This window comes from Fukomys damarensis, unplaced genomic scaffold (assembly GCF_012274545.1).
Source record: "Fukomys damarensis isolate Sample0158 unplaced genomic scaffold, DMR_v1.0_HiC HiC_scaffold_5, whole genome shotgun sequence".
Classification (NCBI taxonomy): Eukaryota; Metazoa; Chordata; class Mammalia; order Rodentia; family Bathyergidae; genus Fukomys; species Fukomys damarensis.
This window is the reverse complement of record NW_022900917.1, coordinates 81,189,443-81,209,827: the sequence shown is the minus strand read 5'-3', so window position 1 is coordinate 81,209,827 and position 20,385 is coordinate 81,189,443. Positions and strand designations below refer to the sequence as shown.

The window sequence follows — 20,385 nt, the reverse complement described above, 5'->3', positions numbered from 1 at the left end:
TGACAGATGCAAGTGTCAAGTATTGTGCCTAGCATATACTAGATGCTCAGCATTTTCTCTGTAAGTAATAAGAGAACAAAGACACTGGGGTGCTGGCATGTTCAGCATGTTCCCTGGGTGAACAGCTGATGAACTGCAGGACTGCCAGGTCTGTGGTTTCTCTGCACCAAGAAGAAATTAGACTAGTGCATGGTATGGGGTTTCCAGACTCCAGGGGAGGAGGCAGCTCAAGCACACCCTTCTTCTCTCCTACTTCACCACCCCTGTTATCTATGAACCTGGGGATACCAGAGAAAGCATACACTGGGGGCATCTGCTCTGTACCTGGGCCAAAAGACCCAGTACTGGCCACCTAGATGAGCTCAGGAAAGTGTTCATTGTAGGCCAGATGCTCCAGAGGAAGTAGGAAGGGAGCTCAAGTGTAAGGTCACCAACGACTCCAACTGATATATTATCCAGAGATCCCTTGCTTGAGCTCCTTCATACCATAGGGTCCCCAAGCTGAGGACCCCTCTTCCTGGAGACAGGGGCTGAGTAAGCACATGTGTTAGACATGCAGTGTGTGTGTCTGTGTCTGTGTATCTGTGTGTGTCTTCCATGGAATGGGTATTCTAGGCAGTAGGTGGATAGCTTGGGCCGCAGCACCTGTGTTCTAACAATGAGGCCTGGGGACTACTCCTTGGAAAGTGTCATGCTGCACCCTGTCAGGTAGATATTCAGAATTAGGTGGCATATGTCAGACACTTGCAATGAGAAACTTTGGGAAGAGCTGTGGCTACCTTGGTGGAGGGATGCTGTGAATGTAATGGGGTGTGTTTGCAGACTTTAGGGCCTCCTGGAGGAAGGTCAGCTGGGGAACATTTTGGCTTTGTATATGGCAAACACTACTAAAAGCTGTAATGACACATTGGAAAATCATTTCTTTCCAATGGCTGTCAAAGTTACTGAAATAAAATCCCACAACCTGGTCCTCCTGGAGGTGGCAGAGTGGAAGATGGATTCCGAGAAGAGCTGCAGAGCCCAATCCATCTTGAGAAACAGTCTACTCCAGCCATGAGGAGGGCAGCAAATGTCTCCCTTAAGGAAGATGGATTTGAGTCCGTGGAAAACTTCTGTCAGTAAATTGGGAGATGACCATTTGTTGATGCTTGCGTCACTCAGTGCTCACTAGAGAAACATTTAATATAATATAATATATATATATATATGGATTGCTATTAGGTAATAGGAAGAAAAGGTCTAATGTTGTAGGGGAAGTGGGAGGGGTAGGGGAAAGGCAAGAAGAGAAAAGGAAAATAATGCAAACAAAGTCTTTGTAAATAGGGAAGGGTGGAGTGGGTGAAGGGCGGTCAGGGGGAATGGGGAAAAAATAAGAACCATGATATGTCATGTAAAGGTACAAGATCTCAGTGATGAATATAACTGTATTGTATACCTAAAAAGTACCAAAAAAAAAAAAAAAGAGAGAGAGAGACATACATGTGGATTTAAAATGTAGGATTGGTGGCCATGTACAGAATTAGCTGTGGAAGGCTGCAAAAGGGCTGTCTGGCCACTGGAGATTTGAAGGATCCAGTCAAATGTTGAAGGCCTGGAGCTCACTGTGGAGTCCCTTGCAAGTCTGTGTCAGGAAGGGTGTGGGATGGAACGCCAGAGAGTCTGAGCTGGAAGCCAGAAGAAATGATGTCCAAGGTGAAGGTGAAGATGAGCTCCTCCAAAGAAACCCTTTTTATTTCATTCAGGCTATAAGCTTATTGGTTGGTGCCAGGCACACCCCAAAATATGCTAAGCCAGTCAGTTGGATGTTTCTTACTCAAGTTGATACAATAGTTAACTATCAGAATGCTCTGATACAGTCACGTTCTCAGGTGAACCATATAAAGGTAGCAGCATTCAGCTTTGTTGGCGTTCTTATGTGTGTGCACATGTGTCACCCAGGACAGCACCTAGGTCCCAACCTGACTGCCCTACACACAGGGCAATTCTATACAGGGTGTCCCCACAATTCCATCATCAGAATGGTCTCCTGGACCACACAGCTGTGCCTTTAGTGATGTGTGTGGTCAAGCAGAGATGGGGGTTCCTTCACCACCTCTCAAAGGAGTCAGCACAGGGCTGGAAGTCAAGAGGCAAGAGGCCAGGGGACAGGCTATAGGATTAGCTATTATGGAGTGTCCTTCTGACATTGCCTTCCTGAGAGGACATGAGCTTGGTGAGAGCCTGCCAGGGCCCCCAGAAACACACATACCTACACAACACATGGACACACATACCACACATTAGCATATAGAACACCTGCATTTAGACCATGTAGTTATGTAGACAACACCTACACAATGCACTTATACGCACATTCCCCATTCCACACTCTACAGATGCTCTCCAGGTGAAGCTTCAGTTACCAAGGAAAAGGCCAGTTCCTGATCTAAGGATCGGAGACTGCTGTTGCTTCCAGAGCTCTGCGCAGAACACATTCCCATCACCATCAAATATAAACACAGTTGACATCTTGCCTGTACAGGAGACTATCACTTAACTTTCTTATGTTCACATCAGCTCCTTACAGGACCAGTGGCTTGCAGTTACTGGGCCATTTCTTCATCACAGCGACCATGGGAACCATTAGGGCCATCTCCATTTTAAAGAGGAGGACACTGAGTCCAAGGTGCATGAGACATCTGAGGCCTGACAGCATGTCGGTGGGAACTAGGATGGACTCCCTCCTGTGACCACTTCTGATCTCAAGGCAAGGACCAGGACCTCAAGTCCCTCTCCCCACCCGCAAACACAGAGCTGGCTACTCCTTGTCTGTCCTCCATCCCATATGATGAGTCAGTCCCCTGGAGCCAGCAAATGTGACTGGTACCAGCCACCAGGTTCCCCTATCCCCCATCTGCTGGGCAGACCACCTGAGAGAGGACATTGGTGCTGGGGCAGCTTCTGCCCTGAGCTTCCTGCTTGTTACAAAGAAAGCAAATGTGAAACCTGTGCTGTGTGGAACACAGGGGTGAAGAGGAGTGGGCAAGAGTAAGGAGCCCTGGCTAAACAGTGGCCAACAGCCCAATTCCTAGTAGGCTCAGTACCTGGGAGCTGGTTCTGCTTGTTGCCTCCAGGATGGAAAGGCCAGCATCCTGGAGGGAGATTCTCAGGCTACTTCTCATACCCTGAGCCCCTGGAGGGATTGGAAGGAAACTGAGATGCTGCTTCTGTAACTAGCGGAACCAGGGCTTTGGCAGTTGCATGCTTGGCAAATCCCAATTATTAGCTAATTGGAATTTGAGAGGTTTAGGGATAAAGAGCAGCCCTGAAGAAAGGAAGTTACACAGCATAACTGATAGAGTCTGCAGGGAGATCTTTGACGGGTCCCGCCTTTGACTGTGCAATTCCAACTCAGAACTCAAAATCCATAATGCTTTCTGACAGGGACACCGAACACTGCTAATACCTTGCTCCCTACCCCACCCCACTTTTCCACTCTCCTGTAACAGCTCACTGTTGAAGCACGATGTCTTCACTCACCTCATGCTAATAGCAAGGGACACAGCCAAGCGGGGGGAACATGCTGAGGGAGGAGTCCTCTCATTCTATCCCTACCACCAGGCGCTGGAGCTTCCCCCATACCCGTGCCATCTACATGTGTGCTATGTCCTGGCTACTTTGCAGCATGACTGTAAGTTTATGCATATCTTTTTATGCCTCTTCACTATGTTAGCCAGCTGTGTGATTGGGTTTTCTTTGTCCTGTGGAAAGACCATTCTTTATGGCTGAGTAATATTCCATTTTGTAGAAAATGATTTAGGCCTTTAATTTCTTTCTATGGTGTTTTATAACTAAGTACACATGTCATATCCTTTTTGTGTGAAAGTTATTCATAAGTATTTTATTCTTTTTGCTGCTTGTAAGGTAGAATTGTTTTTAATATTATTTTTAGATCATACATTGCTAGTATATAGAAATACAAATGTTTGTGGTATATTAATCTCATATGACAATAGAGATTTTTAAAAACAGCTGGGATGTAGAACGAGAAAATAGATTCATTCATAGGAAAATGGATACATATTGAAGATATACTCCTAAGTGAAATAAATAAGTCACACATGTGTAAATACCACATAGTTTCTCTGGTGTGAATAAACTGCAATAATACATAAGATACTAATAAGATTACTGACATTGTGAAATGGGAATAAAGGGGCTAAAGATGTAGGGAAGGTGGGATGGGTAGGGGAAGGGTAATAAGGGAAAAGAAAAAAATGTGAGAAAATGAAAAGATGGAAATAAAGTGATTGTAGATGGGGAGGGGAGGGCAGGGACAAGGGGAAAAAATGAGAACCAAGACCTGTCATGTAGAGGTATAAGATCCCAACAATGAATGTAACTGTACTGTATACCTAAAATGTACCAATAAACTCAATTAAAGCTGAAAAAAAAAGCCTAAATCAACAGAGATACCCTATACTCGTGGAATGGAAGGTTCAGTTTTGTTATGATGGCATTTCTTTCCTCCTCAAACTGATCTACAAATTCAACCCAGCCCCTGTCAAAATCCCAGCTGGCTTCTTGATAGAAAGTAACAAGCTGCTGACCCTAAAATTCACATGGAAATTGAAGAGGTTTAGAATAGCCAAAATAATCTTGAAGAAGAACAAAGTTGGGCAAGTCATACTTCCCAATTTCAAAACTTACTACAAATAGCTACAATAATCAAGATAGTGTGATACAGTAATAAGGATGGACATATAGAATAATAAAACTGAGTTTCCAAAAGTTTATCACCAACTGATTTTCAACAAGGGTGCCAAATAGTTCAATATAGAAAGAATAATATTTTCAGCAAACAATTCTTGAACAAGTGGATGTTCATATGAAGAATAATGAAATTGATCAAATACCTACATCTAAGCTAAAACTATAAAACTCTCAGAAGAAAACATGGGTAACTCTTCATGACTTTGCACTTGGCAAACGTTTCCTAGGTAGGACACCAAAAATATAAAGAAGAAAAGAAAAATAAATAAATCAGGCTTTATCAAAATTTAAGACTGTTGAATTTCTAAGGATATAACCAAGAAACGACAACCCATGGAATGAAAGAACATATTTGCAGAACATAAATTTCATAAAAGTAAATTGGCGTCCAGAGTATACAAAGCATTCTTACAATTCAACAAATTATCCAATTTTAAATGTCCAGAAGACTTGAGTAGACATTTCTCCAAAGAGAAATACAAATGACCAATGAGTTCATGGAAAGGTGCCCAACATGATTTTTCAGTCATTTAGGAAGTGCAGATCAGATTCACAGTGAGATGCTACATTTTACTAGTTAATTTGGGAAGAACCAAAAAGTCAGACACAGTGTTATTGGCCTTGTTGGGATGGAGACACTGAAACACACTACAATGGAAATGAAAAATGATACAGGTGCCTTAGAAAACAGTATAACAGTTCTTTAAAAAGCTAAACATACAGTTACTATATATTCCTAGGTCTATACCTAAGAGAATTGAAAACATGTGTTCACATAAATCTGTACATGAGTGTTCATAGAAGCATTTATGATAGCCAAAAATTGGACATGGTAGAAATGTCCATCAGCTGATGAATGGATAAGCAAACTGGCATAGCCATACAATGGAATACTATCAGCTGTGGAAAGCAATGAAATCTTGAGGCATGCTATGGTATGGTGGACCTTAAAAAACATTTTGCTAAATGGGAGAAACCCATTACAAAGGGTTACATATTTATGATTCCACATACATGAAATGTCCGGAATAGGCAAATCTATAGAGACATAAATTCAGTAAGTGGTTGCTGGCTAGGGAGATAGGAAGTGATTGATGGCTCCCTACTCCTTGCATGCACCATGGAACCCAAGAACCTACCACATGATTATGTAGTCTGCTCCCTCATTTTGCTGGTACAGACCTTGAAGCCAGCATCTCTGGGTGACCTGCCAAGGACACCACAGCTAGTGCAGAGCAGGGTTCTACTCAAACAGATTCAAGTTTTATGAATATATTATGAATAGCACAGAAAGGAAGTATCAGAGCCTCCCCTCTTTCTTGCACTACCCTGCCTTCTCTTCCCAGCCCATTCCATGCTCTTGTTGAGGGTGTCAGAATCCTAAATACAGCAATTTGAGCTTGTCCACCTTCTCCCATATTGTGTTTGCTCAGTGACTGGGCTAATGACCCTGAGCTTTGGTGCGATGGGATCCCAGCTCCCTCCACATGCTGTTTTGAGGATCGATCTCAGCATGATAATTGTCTCATGCTTGGCTGAGTTTCAGTTCTAGAGGTCTGACTCCCCTCTTGTGTCTCACTGGCCCAGGAGAGCACCCTGACATCTCTGATAGTTTCCCAACACTTTAATTGTGTACTGTAGGTTTCAGGTTAGTTTGTGGATTATTTTTCAGATAATTGAAAAGGATGCTTCAGATGCTAGATGATGGTTGTAACTACTCATCAAAGTGTCCACTTCCTGATGACTTCACTTCCCCCGCCACCCCCACTGCTCCTCCCTGCCTGACTTTGATTACAGATCCTATCAGTTGCATTGCCTAGCAATTAAGCCATGTGTGGCTCTGGGGAAGCTGTGTTTGGAGTATGGAAGTACAGGCTGAGCTGGTAGGGCCCCTGAGGATCATCTGGCCTGACTCTCCATCTTACAGGCCATGTTTGGTGGTCTCTGTGGCCTGCGGAAACATGGAGTTACATGTAGACACAGGGTAGCTGACCTGCTTTCCTGTCTTCTGACAGTGCCCTCCCTGCTACTGTGATGCCTGGGTCGGTGGGGTCATAGGCAGGTACAGATGTTGATCCAGCACATGGCACCCCCCTGCCACTCCACAGTGCCCTAGGAGAGACCTGCACCACGTGCTTGACTGGCTGAAAAAGACTCAGTACTAGGTCAACATTTATGCCTGCCATTGACTTGCTTTCTTCCTATGATCCTGATAAGCTCCTTCTTCCCAGGGAGTTGAGTGGCCTGTGCAAGTGCATCACACACAAAAGGTACTTGGCAAATGCTGGTTCTTGTTCTTTTATTCCTTGTGCTCTTTTCATCTCAGGTTTCAGGGAGGAGCTAGATGTGTCTTGCCAGGCCTGGGCCTAGTGACTCAGGACATGGAGAGAACCTCTGCCATGTGCAGCCTTAAAAATATAAGGGATTCTCTGCCATTTGATGCCACTTTCTGGGAATGTGAAGCAACTCTTGCAGGCTGATCTGTGCATCTTCAGTGAACATCTGTTCCCCAGACCTGCTGGGCATGGATAGGGGCTGGCACAGGCTCCTGGCCAGAAACCCTGTGACCAGCAGTACTGGTAGAGAAAAGGGTGGGAAGCCAGTCTGTAGCATGGGAGGCAGGATCAGAAGAGAGGAAACCAGTGGTGGCCCTGCTCTGGGTAAAACACAGGTGCTAGCAGGCTTCACCCCTGGATTTCTTACAGTGCAACCCTGAGGTAGGCCCAGAAGGCTTCATGCTGGTTGGGTTTGGGATGCTGCTGTCTGATGCACCTGTGGCAATACACTGCACCTCAGCACCCTATAGCTCTGAGAAATGCCTTGTGATGGTGTCCCATTGCCCTTTGTCAGTGAGAACACTGGCCATGGAGCCCCCTTGTCCTGGTATACACTTGTGTGTGGACAGCAATCTTGGGAAACTGGCTGAGATTGGAGAAACAGTTTGAGGCCTCACTCAGCAAGTACCATGGATCAGCTGCAGATGACAAGAGCTAGTGACATCCAAGGAGCAGTAGAAGTCCTGTTTGTTGTCCCAGGATATTGTTAGCAAGCATCTTGGTCATGGTGTCAGCCAGGGATCCCGGTGCTGAGAATACAGCATGGACATGTAGTCTGCTCTTTAGGCTGGAGGAATGGGATGTGGGATCTGTCCATGGTGCTGAGTTCCAAGATGCAAAGCAGAGCAGGATGAAGGAGGGAGGAGAGAGGAAGAGGGGTGACTACAGGGCAGGCCTCTCCCAGAAGACACAGAATACACACAGCATAGTGCTTTGTGTATGACTGTCTTTCCTTCTCCCACTGACCCCTTCAAGTTTCCTCCTGGTCTTGGGTCACTGGATCTCTCGCTGTGCCTCTGTTTTCCCAACCAGTAAGTAACAGAAGCAGGATTCATACCCAGACAGTCTTCATGCTTCCAAAGGGAAAAGGGGTGCTACCATAGTGGACAAGGGTGTAGACATCTGCCTGCTGAGTCTCCCTCTGGGCCTAGCCTCACTCAGAGCAATGTGTCCCTGCACCCGCCTCCCCAGTGTGTCTACACACACTGCTGGGGTTAAGTGTCCTGCTCAGGCAGACAGGTACCTTCAGGCCTGTGTCCTTTCACTTGCAGATGATGGGTAATTTAAGGGCTTGATAGGCCCCTGGAGCTCTCTTGACCATGAACCAGCTCCATCAGTTAGGAGCTATATGGCACTTCTACCCAGGCCAGGGTAGGAGAGGGTGGGCCCCTGCCACCCACCCTCTTCCAGTAGGGCCAACCCTGCCTTAGAACCTGGCTACAGCATAAACTACTGGTCCCCTCACTTGCCCAGTCTGGAGACATACCTAACCATTTCTGTACCAAGAGCTGGGATGGTGCAGGGTGCAGAGATGCCCAGGACCCTGCCTAGGACAGCACACAGGTGACTGATGACAGTAGCTTAGGTTCCAGGGCCTCCCCCATCAGCACAGGGCACAGTGGGGTCCCGTGTTCTCCTACCCTGCTCCCTGTCCTGTGACATCCCTTGCTGAGGAACAGAGTGCCTCTGGTGTCTCCTTTATGCTCAGATAAGTGTTTGAAAGTCTAGGTGGTGGATTTAGAACTTCTGGATCTGATTAGTGGAGCTACGCTCTTTGGCATTAATGGTAGCAGAGCACTTGAGTCCCTGTTCAAACAGGGCTAAACTTATCTTTCAGAAAATAGACTGTTTTGAGGCCTAATCATAGGCATTAAAGCCATTAATTAGTGATAAGATTCAATTTCCTGGTGTCCTTGCCTGTGTGTGAGTCCTGATGTAGAGATTGTGCCGCGAGCACTTTCCACAGATGCATCAGCAGACGCCTGCTATGCCAGCTGGGCAGTGACATGTCGTGATGTTCCCCAGGCTGGCCAGGCCCCACGTAACCCCATCACAGAGCAGGATGATCCACTTCAAGCATCCTCCCCAAGTCAGGAGGGGCAGACAGAGGGAGCAGGTGGGAGCAGGTGGCCAGTGCAGTGAGCCCTCCTTAATCTGATTACTGACTTCAGTGTTCCAGCAAGGCCTGTTGATGAAGTGGATGTGCAGGCCACCGAGTGGAGTTCCCTAGGCAAGACAGCTACTGTTTTACCTCTCTCCACCACAGGCTTCTGTCTTCCACCCTCCTCCTCCCTGTAATTGTCCCCCTCCCCAGGAAGGGAGTATAGATCCAGTCCCCAAGCATCCTTCACCTTGTTTCAGCCTTTGAGGCTCAAAAACAGTATCCAGTAGTGTTAGATGGTCAGGGCAGAGTGTAGTAGCTAGACTCCAGAGGCTGCCACCCTGGCACTGCCCCTACCATCAGGGCGGATGGCACTGTCATTTTCCACCCTTCACCTCTTCCCCGTGAGATGGGTGTGAGGACCCTGACCACATAGGTGCATCTTCAGATTAGAGGGGCTGATGGCCCCAAAGTGCCAGACCTATAGGAAGTCTTGGAGAAGCCACATCCATTCCATCATTCTGAAATGGGGCTCAACAGAGTTGAAATTTAAGTAGCCTGGGAGATGATGAAGCCAGGTCTAAACAAATATGTGAGGCCATTATGACAACATGCACCCCTGGCATGTCCCCCTGGCTCAACAGAGTTGAAATTTAAGTAGCCTGGGAGATGATGAAGCCAGGTCTAAACAAATATGTGAGGCCATTATGACAACATGCACCCCTGGGCCATGTCCCTGTTGTCTTGGCCTATGGCCACACAGCTCCCCAAAAGGAGCTTGGAGCTTTGTGTAGTCCTGGGATCTGAGATCCCCTCTCCTGATCATGTGTTATCAAGATGGGTGTGAGTCCCACCTCTGCAGATCCCGGTCTGTTGGCTGCTTGTTTTGGTGGCCTCCTAGGAGGGAGGAGATGGCAGAGTACATGAGTGGGACAGTTGCTTGAGGGAATGGTGCACTTTCTCAAACAGGAGCTCAAGACTGATTATTTCTGCTTCATTTTGTGAAATTTCATGATATTTAGATTAACAGGCATGCTAAGTTTTTAGCTGCTCTCTATCTTAGCTCCCCACAGTTTGTTTGCATCTTAGTGCGTAAAACACTTCTCAGATTAGAAAGAATCAAGTGCTTAGATTTTTGGCTTTTTAAAAACAGGAGGCTTTCTTCTCGAACTTTTCTTTCCTACCTCTTTGGTATGACCTGTAGAGTACTGACAGAGGGTTGCTAGCCTGGCCGACACCTGCTTGTGTCCCTGAGACATCTGGAAACCTGCTTTATCTGCCTCAGGAGGGTAGATAGTCTCAAGCATTGGGTGTGGCTTGTGGATCATGGTGAGTAGGCTACACATCTGGAGAGGGGTGAAAGCCACATCCTGGGTCATTCCAGGGTCCTTTGCTTTGAAACTGTGCTGGGCTTACTCCACACTCTTCCTGCTGGCCTTCCTTGTTGTGTACTCTGACCTCCTGAAGAGGAAGGTAGTTGGTAAATGGAGGCCAGGCCCAGCACCTGTGGGAGGAGAGCCAGGGAGTCAGGGACGCGACACTCATGTGGGGAGGTCTCAGCAACAGTGGCCACGAGTGCCACCATCAGAGGAGCTTGGATGGCAGGCTGACTGGATTGTATGCCAGCTAGGAGCTGCAGAGAAACTTTTGGCCGCTCCGAGCTGCAGGCTGTCCCAGGGAGGTGGAGTCACAGTGCTCCATCCCTGGGCTGTTATGGAGGGAGGTGGGAGAATAAAGCCTGTGGCTCAGGGCAGAGTCTGACACAGGGTAGCTGGCCCTTCCTGTTCTGCAGTAGTGCTGGCTGCATGAGGTGATCCTAGACCTCCCTCTCCAGATGCTGATGGCATCTTCTGAGCAACCATGCTGGCCACAGTATTATGGGCAGCCTGTTGGCCAGCTGTGGCCACAGGACAGCAGGGATGTTCTACATGGAACCTTCCAAAGTCTGCTCCACCACTCCCTCCTCAACAGTGTCTTTGCCCTGCCTGATGGTTAACAGTTTTGACAGGCCAGGCTATTTTTAGAAAACTGTTCCCACTCCTTCTCCCTGTGGGAAAAGGAAAGCAAGCTAAATTTTAGTTAGCCCCCCCACTCCCCCGTGCACTAACACACACAGAAGCCACTTGGGGGAGGCTGGCTGTGGCTGCAGGAGGGCTCAGAGCATATACTCAGGGCCTCCTTGGGGCTTGGCCAGGGTGCTCTCCAGTCTGGCCAAGGTTCTATTAGGAGAGGGCATTGACATCTCCCTACTTCAGGAAATAAGCTCAGAGTGGGCAGTGGCTTGCTAGGCTGCAGTCAGGTTGGCATCTGGGTCCCCTGGCTCCCAGTCTTGCATCCATGTGGTACCGTGGGGACCATACAGTCATGCTGTGAGTGGTTGGCTGGCTGCCTGGAGGAAGGATGCCTGGGAAGTAAGGACCCTGCCCATGGTAGCAGGCCCTCCTCACGCCTCCTCTGTCCACACAGCTCTTCCATTCCCATCCAGCTTCATACTGAAAGTAGCCTTGGGAAAGAGGCTGTATCAATATCTCACCCCCTAGTTACCCAGAACAAGTCTTGAGCCCAGCTAGGTGATGAAATCGAAGTTTAGTCAGAGTCGCATCCTTTTGGATATGGCATCTCGTATGGTCCAAGGTGACACTCAGTGGTCCCTGGACAGAAACTGATCATGAACACAGGGTTGATAGCACACCACTCAGTCCAGGGAGCTTTAAACACAGTGGAGTTAACTTGAAAAGTAAATTGAAAGACAAAGTTAAATAGTTATCCATTTTTTTAACAATTAACCTGATAAATGTTTAGGGACAAAACTTTATTGTTAAATGTTGATCAATGTCTTTAACTCGATATATTCACCCTCAGGCTTTGGATTATGGTCTTTTCTATGCTGAGGTTTGAGTAGGAGCAGCAGGGAGGGCAGGGCTGGGCTGCCTTGTTGCTGGGGCCTTAAGCTCCACCCTTACAGTGAAACCGCTGGAAGGACTCCAGATCCATCCTCCCCTGGAAGTGGGCCCAGCGGCCCCAACTCTACTGCTGGGGCAGGGTGAAGATACTGGACTATAAGCAGGGGCCCAACCCACACCTTTCCTCTCCTCACCCGCTCTGCCTAGGCTGTAACAGAGACCTAAAGCAGCTCACTCTCCTCTGATCAGTACTCCTCCTCAGATTCAAATTAGCCAATGACTGGACATTTCCCCAGGCCTTGGCCTTATTGGGTGGTCAAATTCCTGCCTTCTTGTCAGTTTGCTGCTTCGTCACAGTCACAGCCTGCCTGGGTGTAGGTAGCAATGGAAGTGAACATTAGGGTGTAAGGGCTAATTAGGTGTCTAGAGTTTTAACAGCTTTATTGCGGTCTAATTGGCACACAATAAGCATATTTAAAATGCATATCTTGGTAAGTTTTGACAAATGTATATACCCAGGAAACCCTCACTGCAGTCAGGATCATGAGCTCTCTGGTCCTACCCCACCCCACCTCCTATTTCTTCTTGCTCTGTTGTTCCTTCCCCTATTAATGACTGGTCTGTTTTTCTGTCACTGTAGACTGGTTTTCACTTCATGGAGTTTTATTTAAAGGGTTTCATGTGATATATACTTTCTTCCCACTGACTTCTTTTCATGCCACATAGTTGAGATTCATATATATATATATTTGTGTACATCAGTAGCTATTTTTCATCACTGAGTAGTATTCCACTGTTTTTGTATATCATAGTATTCTTTATTTCTTCACTGGATGGATATTTGGCTTGCTCCTAGTTTGGGGTTGTTACCAGGAAAGCAGCTGTAACTATTTGTGGGAATGTCTCATTGTGAACCCATGATTTCATTCATTTGAAGTATGTAGGAGTGCAATTGCTAGGCTAATGGTAGTTAAGTGTTTATCTTTCTACAAAACTGCCAAACAGTTCTCCAAAGTGGTTCCACCAGTTTACCTTCCCAGCAGCAGATCTTGAGAACTCTCCTTCCTTTGTGTCCTCATCAGGATGTGACACGTTGTAACTTTTGTCATTGTAACTTTTGCTGTTCTGGTAGGTATTAAGTGATATCTTACTGTAGAGCTGATTTGCATTTCCCCCCGACTAATGATGTTTAGTATTTGTCCATTATTTTACTGGGTTGTTTTGTTATTATTAACTTTGAGAATGTTTTCTATATTATGTATAACTTTCACTTACCAAATTTGTAAATTTTGTTCTCTTAACAGTGTTTGGAAAGCAGAAGTGTTTATGTTTGAAGTCTAGTTTATTGAGAAAGCTCTTCTACTGTGGAATGTACTTTTGGTGTCCTATCTACAAAATCTTAGCCTTTCTAAAGGTTTCTCCCCTGTGTTCTGCCTGGAGTTTATAGTGATAAGTTCTCTATCTGGGTCTCCAACTCAATTTGAGTTAATTTTTGTATATGGTACAAAGTATGGATGGAAGATCGTTTCAGCATATATTATATTTAAATATGAAGTGTCCCCCAAAGACTCATACATTGGGGGCTTGATCCGCAGTGCAGCAGTATTCAGAGGTGAGGCCTACAGAGGTGTTTGGATCACGAGGGCTCTAATGAATAAATTCATCGATGAGAGCATAATTTGATGGCATTACTAGGAGGTGATGGAAACAGGAGGTAGGGCCTTGTTGGAGGGAGTGGGTCAGAGGGCATGACCTTGAGGATTATATCTGGTCCCTACTTCCTTCCTCTCTGGCTCTTGCTATCCCTCTCTGCTGTCTGGCTGTCATGTGGTGAGTAGCTTTCCTCTGTTATGCCCTTCCTCCATGATGTTTCTGCCTCATTGCAGAAACAGCGAGCCAAAACCAACCTTTCCTCCATCAAGTTATTTTTCTCAGATATTTAGTCACATTAAAGGAAAGCTGACTAACATACATGTGTATATTCAATTGTTCCAACACTGTTTTGATTAAAAGATTCTTTTCTTGACTTGAATTGCCTTTGTACATTTGTTAAAAGTTGTTTGTGGATCTGTCGTGGGCTATTTGTTCTGTATTACCAATCTGTCTCTCTCAAAGATTAATATCTTATAGTTTTACATATTGTAGTTATATGAAAACTTAGAAATCAAGTAGTATTTTGGCTAGCCTAGACCTTTTGTATTTCTGTATGACTCTTCTAATCAGTTTGTTATTTTCTATTTTAAAATAGCTTTCTGGTATTTTAATTGGAATTATGTTGGATATATAGCCCAATTGAGGGAGATTAGTATCTTAGTAGTGAGTTTTCTTACCAGGGTCAAGGTCCATCTGTCTGCTTAAGTTATCTCTGATTTCTCTAAGCTGTATTTTTTGGCTTACTGTGAAGCAGCCTTGCACATATTATGCCAGATTTGTCTTTAAGTATTTCATATTATTTTATTGTAAATTATCTTATATTTTAAAGTTTAATTTCCAGTTGTTTCCCACATATAAAATAAAGTTGACCTTTATAGCTTGAAGTTACATCCAAAAGCCTTTCTAAGTTCACTTACCAGTCCAGTAGTTTCTTTTATAAATTCCACTGGATCCTACAAAGTCAGTGATGAAGTCAGCTGAGGATAAAGTCAATTTGGTTTTTGAATCTGAGGCATTTCATCTATTCCTTACCTAGCACTGTGTAGCACTTCCAGTGCTGTGTTGAACAGAAATGGTGAAAGCAAGACATTTTGCCTGGCTCCTTATCTTGGGAATTCACTGAGTCTTTGACCATTAAGTATAATGTTTGTAGGTTTTTTTCAGAGATGCCCTTTAACAAGGCCAGACAGTTTTCCTCTGCTCTTGGTTTGCTGGAGTGAATATTGGACTGTGTTAAAGGTTTTTTTCTGGCCGGATTGAGAAGATAGTATGTTTCTCTTTTTAGTTTGTTAATGTGGTGAGTTGCATCCATTGATTTTCAAAGGCTAAACCAACTTTACATTCCTGAAATAAGCATCACTTGGTAATGATATATTATTCTTTTTATGTATGTCAGTTTCATTTTCCTAAAACACTTTTTAGGATGTTTTCATATATATTTGTAAGGAATATTTGCAATTTGCTTGTAACTCTAATTTTGGCATCAGGATAATGCTGAATTTATAGGATGAGTTGGGAAGTATTTCTTCTTTGATTTTCAGGAAGTTTGTGAAATAATAGAGGAATTTGATAGAATTTACCAGTTAAATAATCTGAGCCTGGTGTTTCTTTTGGAGATGGCTGTTGACTACATATTCAATTTCCTTAATAATACATATCAAAGAATATTCTGGTTATATGTTTCTTTTCTGGTGAGCCTTAGCAACCTATATCTTTCAAGGATTAATCCATTTTAGCTAAGTTGTCAAATCTAATGGAATAACATTTTTCATAATTTTCTCTTATTTTCCTCATAATATTTATAGAATCTGTAATGATGTTCCTGCTTCATTTCTGATATTGATGATTTATGTCTTCTGTCTTTTTTTCATGCTCAGTTTGGCTAGAGGCTACTAATTCCATTGGGCTTCCTGAAGAACCAGCTTTTGGTTTCATTGATTTTTCTCTATTGACTTTCTGTTTTCTATTTCATTGATTTCTACTTTGCTGTTCATTATTTCCTTTTTTCCCACTTACACTGGATTTAATTTGTTCTTTTGCTAGTTTCTTAAAGTGGAAGCAGAAATCATAAACTTGAGGGTTTTTTTCCTCTAATAGGTGTTTAGTGCTATAAAGTTCCCTCTTAGCATTGCCTTAATGACATTTGACAAATTTTGATATATTGTACTTTTACTTTCACTCAGCTCAAAATAATTTCTTATCTCCAATTTAATTTCTTCTTTGATCTGAGAGTTATTTGGAAGCATGTGCTTCAGTTTGTAAATGTTTGGAAATTTTCCAGGCATCTATCTGCTTTTGATTGTGATTTAATTTCATTGTTGCCAAGAATATACTTTTGTGAGACCTATATTCTGTGATTGTTAGGTAGAATCTCCTACCAGTATGAGTTATGTCGTGTTGTTTGATGGTGTCATTTAAGTGTTTTATGCTGTGACCGATTTTCTATTTATTTGTTGTATTAATGAAACAGAGTATTGAGATAGCCAGATACCATTGTGGATCTATACATTTCTACTCAGCTCTAAAAGATTTTACTTTATGAATTTTGAAGCTTTGTAAAGTATAATTTGGAGTCCTTAGTTATTTTTGAGAAGTGATCCTTTTAGAGTTAGGAAATTACATTCATAACTTTATGATATACACTGTCATTTCAGCTTTCCTTATTTTCACATAGCATGATACACCTTTTTCTATATATTTAATTTTAACCTATATGTTTCTTTTTATTTAAAGTACATTTTCTAAGTACTTGATGTTTTTATCCTGATAATCTGCCTATTACTGAGTTAATTTACACTCCATTTACATATAATGTGATTATTAATTTTCTCAGGTTTAAGTCTACCATCTTCTCTTTTCTATTTTTCTCCTTTCATGGTTCGTTTTTTTATTCTTTATTTTAATTATTTCTCTTTTTGTTCTTCCTCCTCTTCTTCCTGTTTTCTCTGCTTTACTCCTTCTTCTCCTTCCTTTTCTTTTTCTTCTTTTGTGGTACTGGGAATTGAACCCAGGGCCTTTGCACTGAGCTATCTCCAGCCCTTTTAAATATTCTCTAGTTTTGAGACAGGGCCACATTTAGTCACTAAGTTGTTCAGGTTTGGCTCAAACTTGTGATCCTTCTGCCTCAGCCTCCCAGAGTGCTGGGACTATAAACATTCATCATTATGCCCAGCTTCAATTATTTTTAATAGTTTTTAAGATCAGAACAGAATTGAGCACAAACTACAGTTTCCATATCCCCTTTACTACCTATCACAGACACCTAGCCTGTTCAGCTGGCAGCACCCCACCTTGAGTGGTGTTTCGGTTTCAATCAATGTACCTACAGTGACATATTATTATTGGCCTAAGTCCATGGTGTGCACAAGGGTTAATTATTGGTTTTGTACATTCTATGGTTCTGGACAATATGTCCACCATTAAAGTATCATAAAGAATAATATGACTTCCCTCAACCTTTTTGTGCTCACCGTATTTGTCCTTCCCTAACCTCTGCAGTTTCACCTAAAGTGTCATAGAGTTGGAGTCATGCAATCTGTATCCCTTTCAAAATAATTTATTTCACTTAGTAATATCATTTAAATCCTTTTCACCACTTTTCCTTTACATTGGTGTGGTTTTGAGCTCTCTGTTCTGTTCCATTTCATTGATCTGTTTGTGTGTGCTTTCACCAATACCATGCTATCCTGATTACCGTAGCTTTATAGCAAGCCTTGAAGGAGAATAGTGTCAGCCCTCTGACTTCATTCTTCTTCAATATTGTGTTAGCTATTTTAGGTCTTTCGACTGTGCATATAAACTTGAGTTGGTTTATCAATGTTCACAAAATAGCTTGCTGAGACTGTGTTTGATTGCATTGAATTTATAGATCATGTTAGGAAGAAATGACATTTTGACAATACTGAGTCTTCTTATCCATGAACATGAAACTTCTGTTTAGTTCTTCTTTGATTTATTTCATCAGAGAGTTACAGCTTTCCTCATAATGTAATTTGTCAGATTTATATTTCAGACTTCATTTTTTATCCTGCAACTTCCTGTATATTTTTTATTATTGCAGGAATTTTTTTCTTGTTATTTTTTCTTTATGGTTGATTCAGATTTTCTATACAATTATGTCACCTTTGAATAAAAATTGTTAATCTCTTTTGTTGGCTTATTAACTATAACTCTTGCTTTATTTCAGTAGTTATTTTACAGTTAGCGTATATACCTTTGCCTTATCATGGTCTATTTTGAATTAAGAAGATCTTCATGTATACTATAGTATTTTACCATAGTATAATTCTGATTCCCCCCATGAGCTTTAATATAACTGTTGTTATATGTTTCATGTATGCACATGCCATAAATCCCACAAAATATTTTTATTATTTTAAAGAAATTTTAATAAGAAAAAAGCTTATGTATTTGCCCATTAGTTGCCGTTTCCTTAAATTTTTCATTAGATTATATAAATTTTACCTTTTTGGCCATGGATATAAATATACTTAAGACTCTGAGACACAGTTAAATTACTTACAAATGCCTCAGGGGACTCCAGGCTAGCACCACAACTTGTGCAAGCCTACATCTGGTCCCCCTACTGTGTGCCCTAAGCCCTTTGATTTCCTAATACTCCTGAAGGTTATTAGAAATTAGCTGCTAATTTCTACCCTAATTAACATGCTCTATGGCCAGCCCAGGCCAAAGGCCCCTTTCTAAGAGTTTCTGGGAAAAGTGAATTAATCAGCTTATGGAAAAAGGAATTGTTTACAGGAATGGAAGACACACGGCAAATGAATAATCACCTACAAATTCTTGTTCCCCAGAGACCAAAATTCTAGTCTCTGTTGTTTTATTAGAGCAGCAAGCCAGAGGGAGCTCAGCTAGGACCAAGGAATCAGCCCCCAGCTCCTGTACCTGCAGGCAGGAAGGGGTCTGTATTCCCCACCCCCAGGGCTACCTTGTGCCCCCTGCAGGGGTATATAGGCAGAGTCACATACCTTCCTATAGTCTGACCCAGGTACAGCTCTGCATTTCCCCAGCCTCTCTCAAAGAGCCCTCAAGGAGCCTCCTGGGTCCGCTGTGACCCTTCCACACTCTGGGAACAGAACCTCATGGTCCCTTCATTGTACCTCATCCTGTTCCTTTTACTAATCATGGGCATGAGGTAGCAGGATGTGGCCATATCATTCTGTTTCATTTTCCAGGAACTTGCAGATCATTCTTCAGTGTGTTCTCTGCTGTTCTTCCTCCCAAAGGTGTGGGTATTACAGATGGGATAGGCCAGCAGAGCTGAGGCCAGTTTCTTGCCACACCACCCCCAGCTCTTCCATCAGAGAGGCTCTGTTCCCTTCCTAAGCCTTTGTGTCCATGTAATATATGTTTTTACATGTCAACCATCATTGATGAGAATGAGCCATCTCAGAGGTGGAAGGAAGATGCTCTCATCCCTTTGGTGAATGCCATTAGGCCCTTACTCCCTGCCAGGTGCTGTTGATGGCTCATTGAGGCAGAGGAAACAGTACCCATTTGAAGGGGACTGGGGGTTGGAACCTTCTGTAGATGATAGGCAAGAAGAGGTGGGGCAGCCAGGGTGATGGCACTCTTCAGCGGACTTGGAGATCATGACAGATGAGACCATGTGTAAAGAGGAGCGCTGTCCTGGTGGGCACACGTGTATGTGCACACACATGCACACTCTTCCCAAGGCCAGCAAGCTTTTGCCATCCTAACCACACTCCATGCAGGCCTCTGCTCCACCATGTCTCCTGGGCTCTTTTCTGGGCCTTGTATCTGGCCCCACTCTCAACCTCACTGTCCATGGTCTCCTCACACCACAGCCAGTGATCTCTTGATCCACAAGTAGGGCAGCCACTCTCCCATCCAAAGCACACTGACTCTCTATTCACAGGGGCATCAGAGTCCCCTGCTGCCTGCCCCAGCAAAGCCCCTCCCTCATGCTTGCCAGCCCAGATCTCTTTTCTCCATGCCTGCTCCTCACACTCTTGTCCTGCCTCCTTTTCCTCCCAGAGCCACCATTACCTACCTTGGAACATGTCATTCGAATGTTTTCTGCCTTCCTTGCTTAAATATGAGCTTTTCTAAAACAGACACCCATTTGTCTTTCTGTTGTATTATTTCTAGAAATTGGGATTTTCTTTCTAGAGCAGTTCCCTGTACCCAGGAAGAGCTCAGTTCAGGTGGAAAGGTGTACTAATTGGTACTGGTTGTTTTCAGGCAAAGAGACTGCCTTGCACAAAGGCCCAGGGAGATGGCAAATGGTTCTGTGTAGCTTCTGACTCTTGAGCAGGTAGAGATGGGGTGCAAAGGCAGGTAGCAGGGCTGCTGCTGCTGCGTGGATCCATCAAGAGACTGACTCTCCTGTAATCCACTAAGGTCTGTCCACAGGGGAGGGACCTACCCCTTCTGCCCTCTTCTTCCCCTCAGGACACCTACCTGTGTCCTGTGGTCTGTGATTCCCCCAAAGTTTAGTCTGTGTTGCCTCATACCGCTCTTGCAGGGAGTGATTACAGCATCAGGACAGACTACATGGATGTAGTTAGGGCCTCTGGTAAATTTGTCTTTATTTACATTAATTTTAACCATCCCAATTAGCACTAAATACCCTCTAGCTTTTACTTTGAACTTTTGTTAA

General features: G+C 43.8%; 1 protein-coding gene across 8 annotated transcripts in view; it reads left to right on the top strand.

Annotated features, from left to right (window-relative positions):
• Window positions 1-20,385, top strand: part of Trappc9 (trafficking protein particle complex 9) — a 682,458-nt gene that overhangs the window by 636,672 nt on the left and 25,401 nt on the right. The window contains exons 22-23 of one of the 8 annotated variants that reach the window (XR_004516032.1): window positions 2,557-2,746; window positions 3,489-3,670. The exons of 5 other annotated variants lie outside the window; for them this stretch is intronic. Coding sequence is in view for 1 of the 3 variants with exons in the window: in XM_033760866.1 (XP_033616757.1) it covers window positions 2,557-2,729 (173 nt within the window). In the remaining 2 variants the exon portion in view is untranslated. Of the gene's footprint in view, window positions 1-2,556; window positions 2,905-3,488; window positions 3,671-20,385 lie in introns of those variants that run through there. 2 more of the 8 variants (XR_004516033.1, XM_033760866.1) reach the window with 2 other exon arrangements.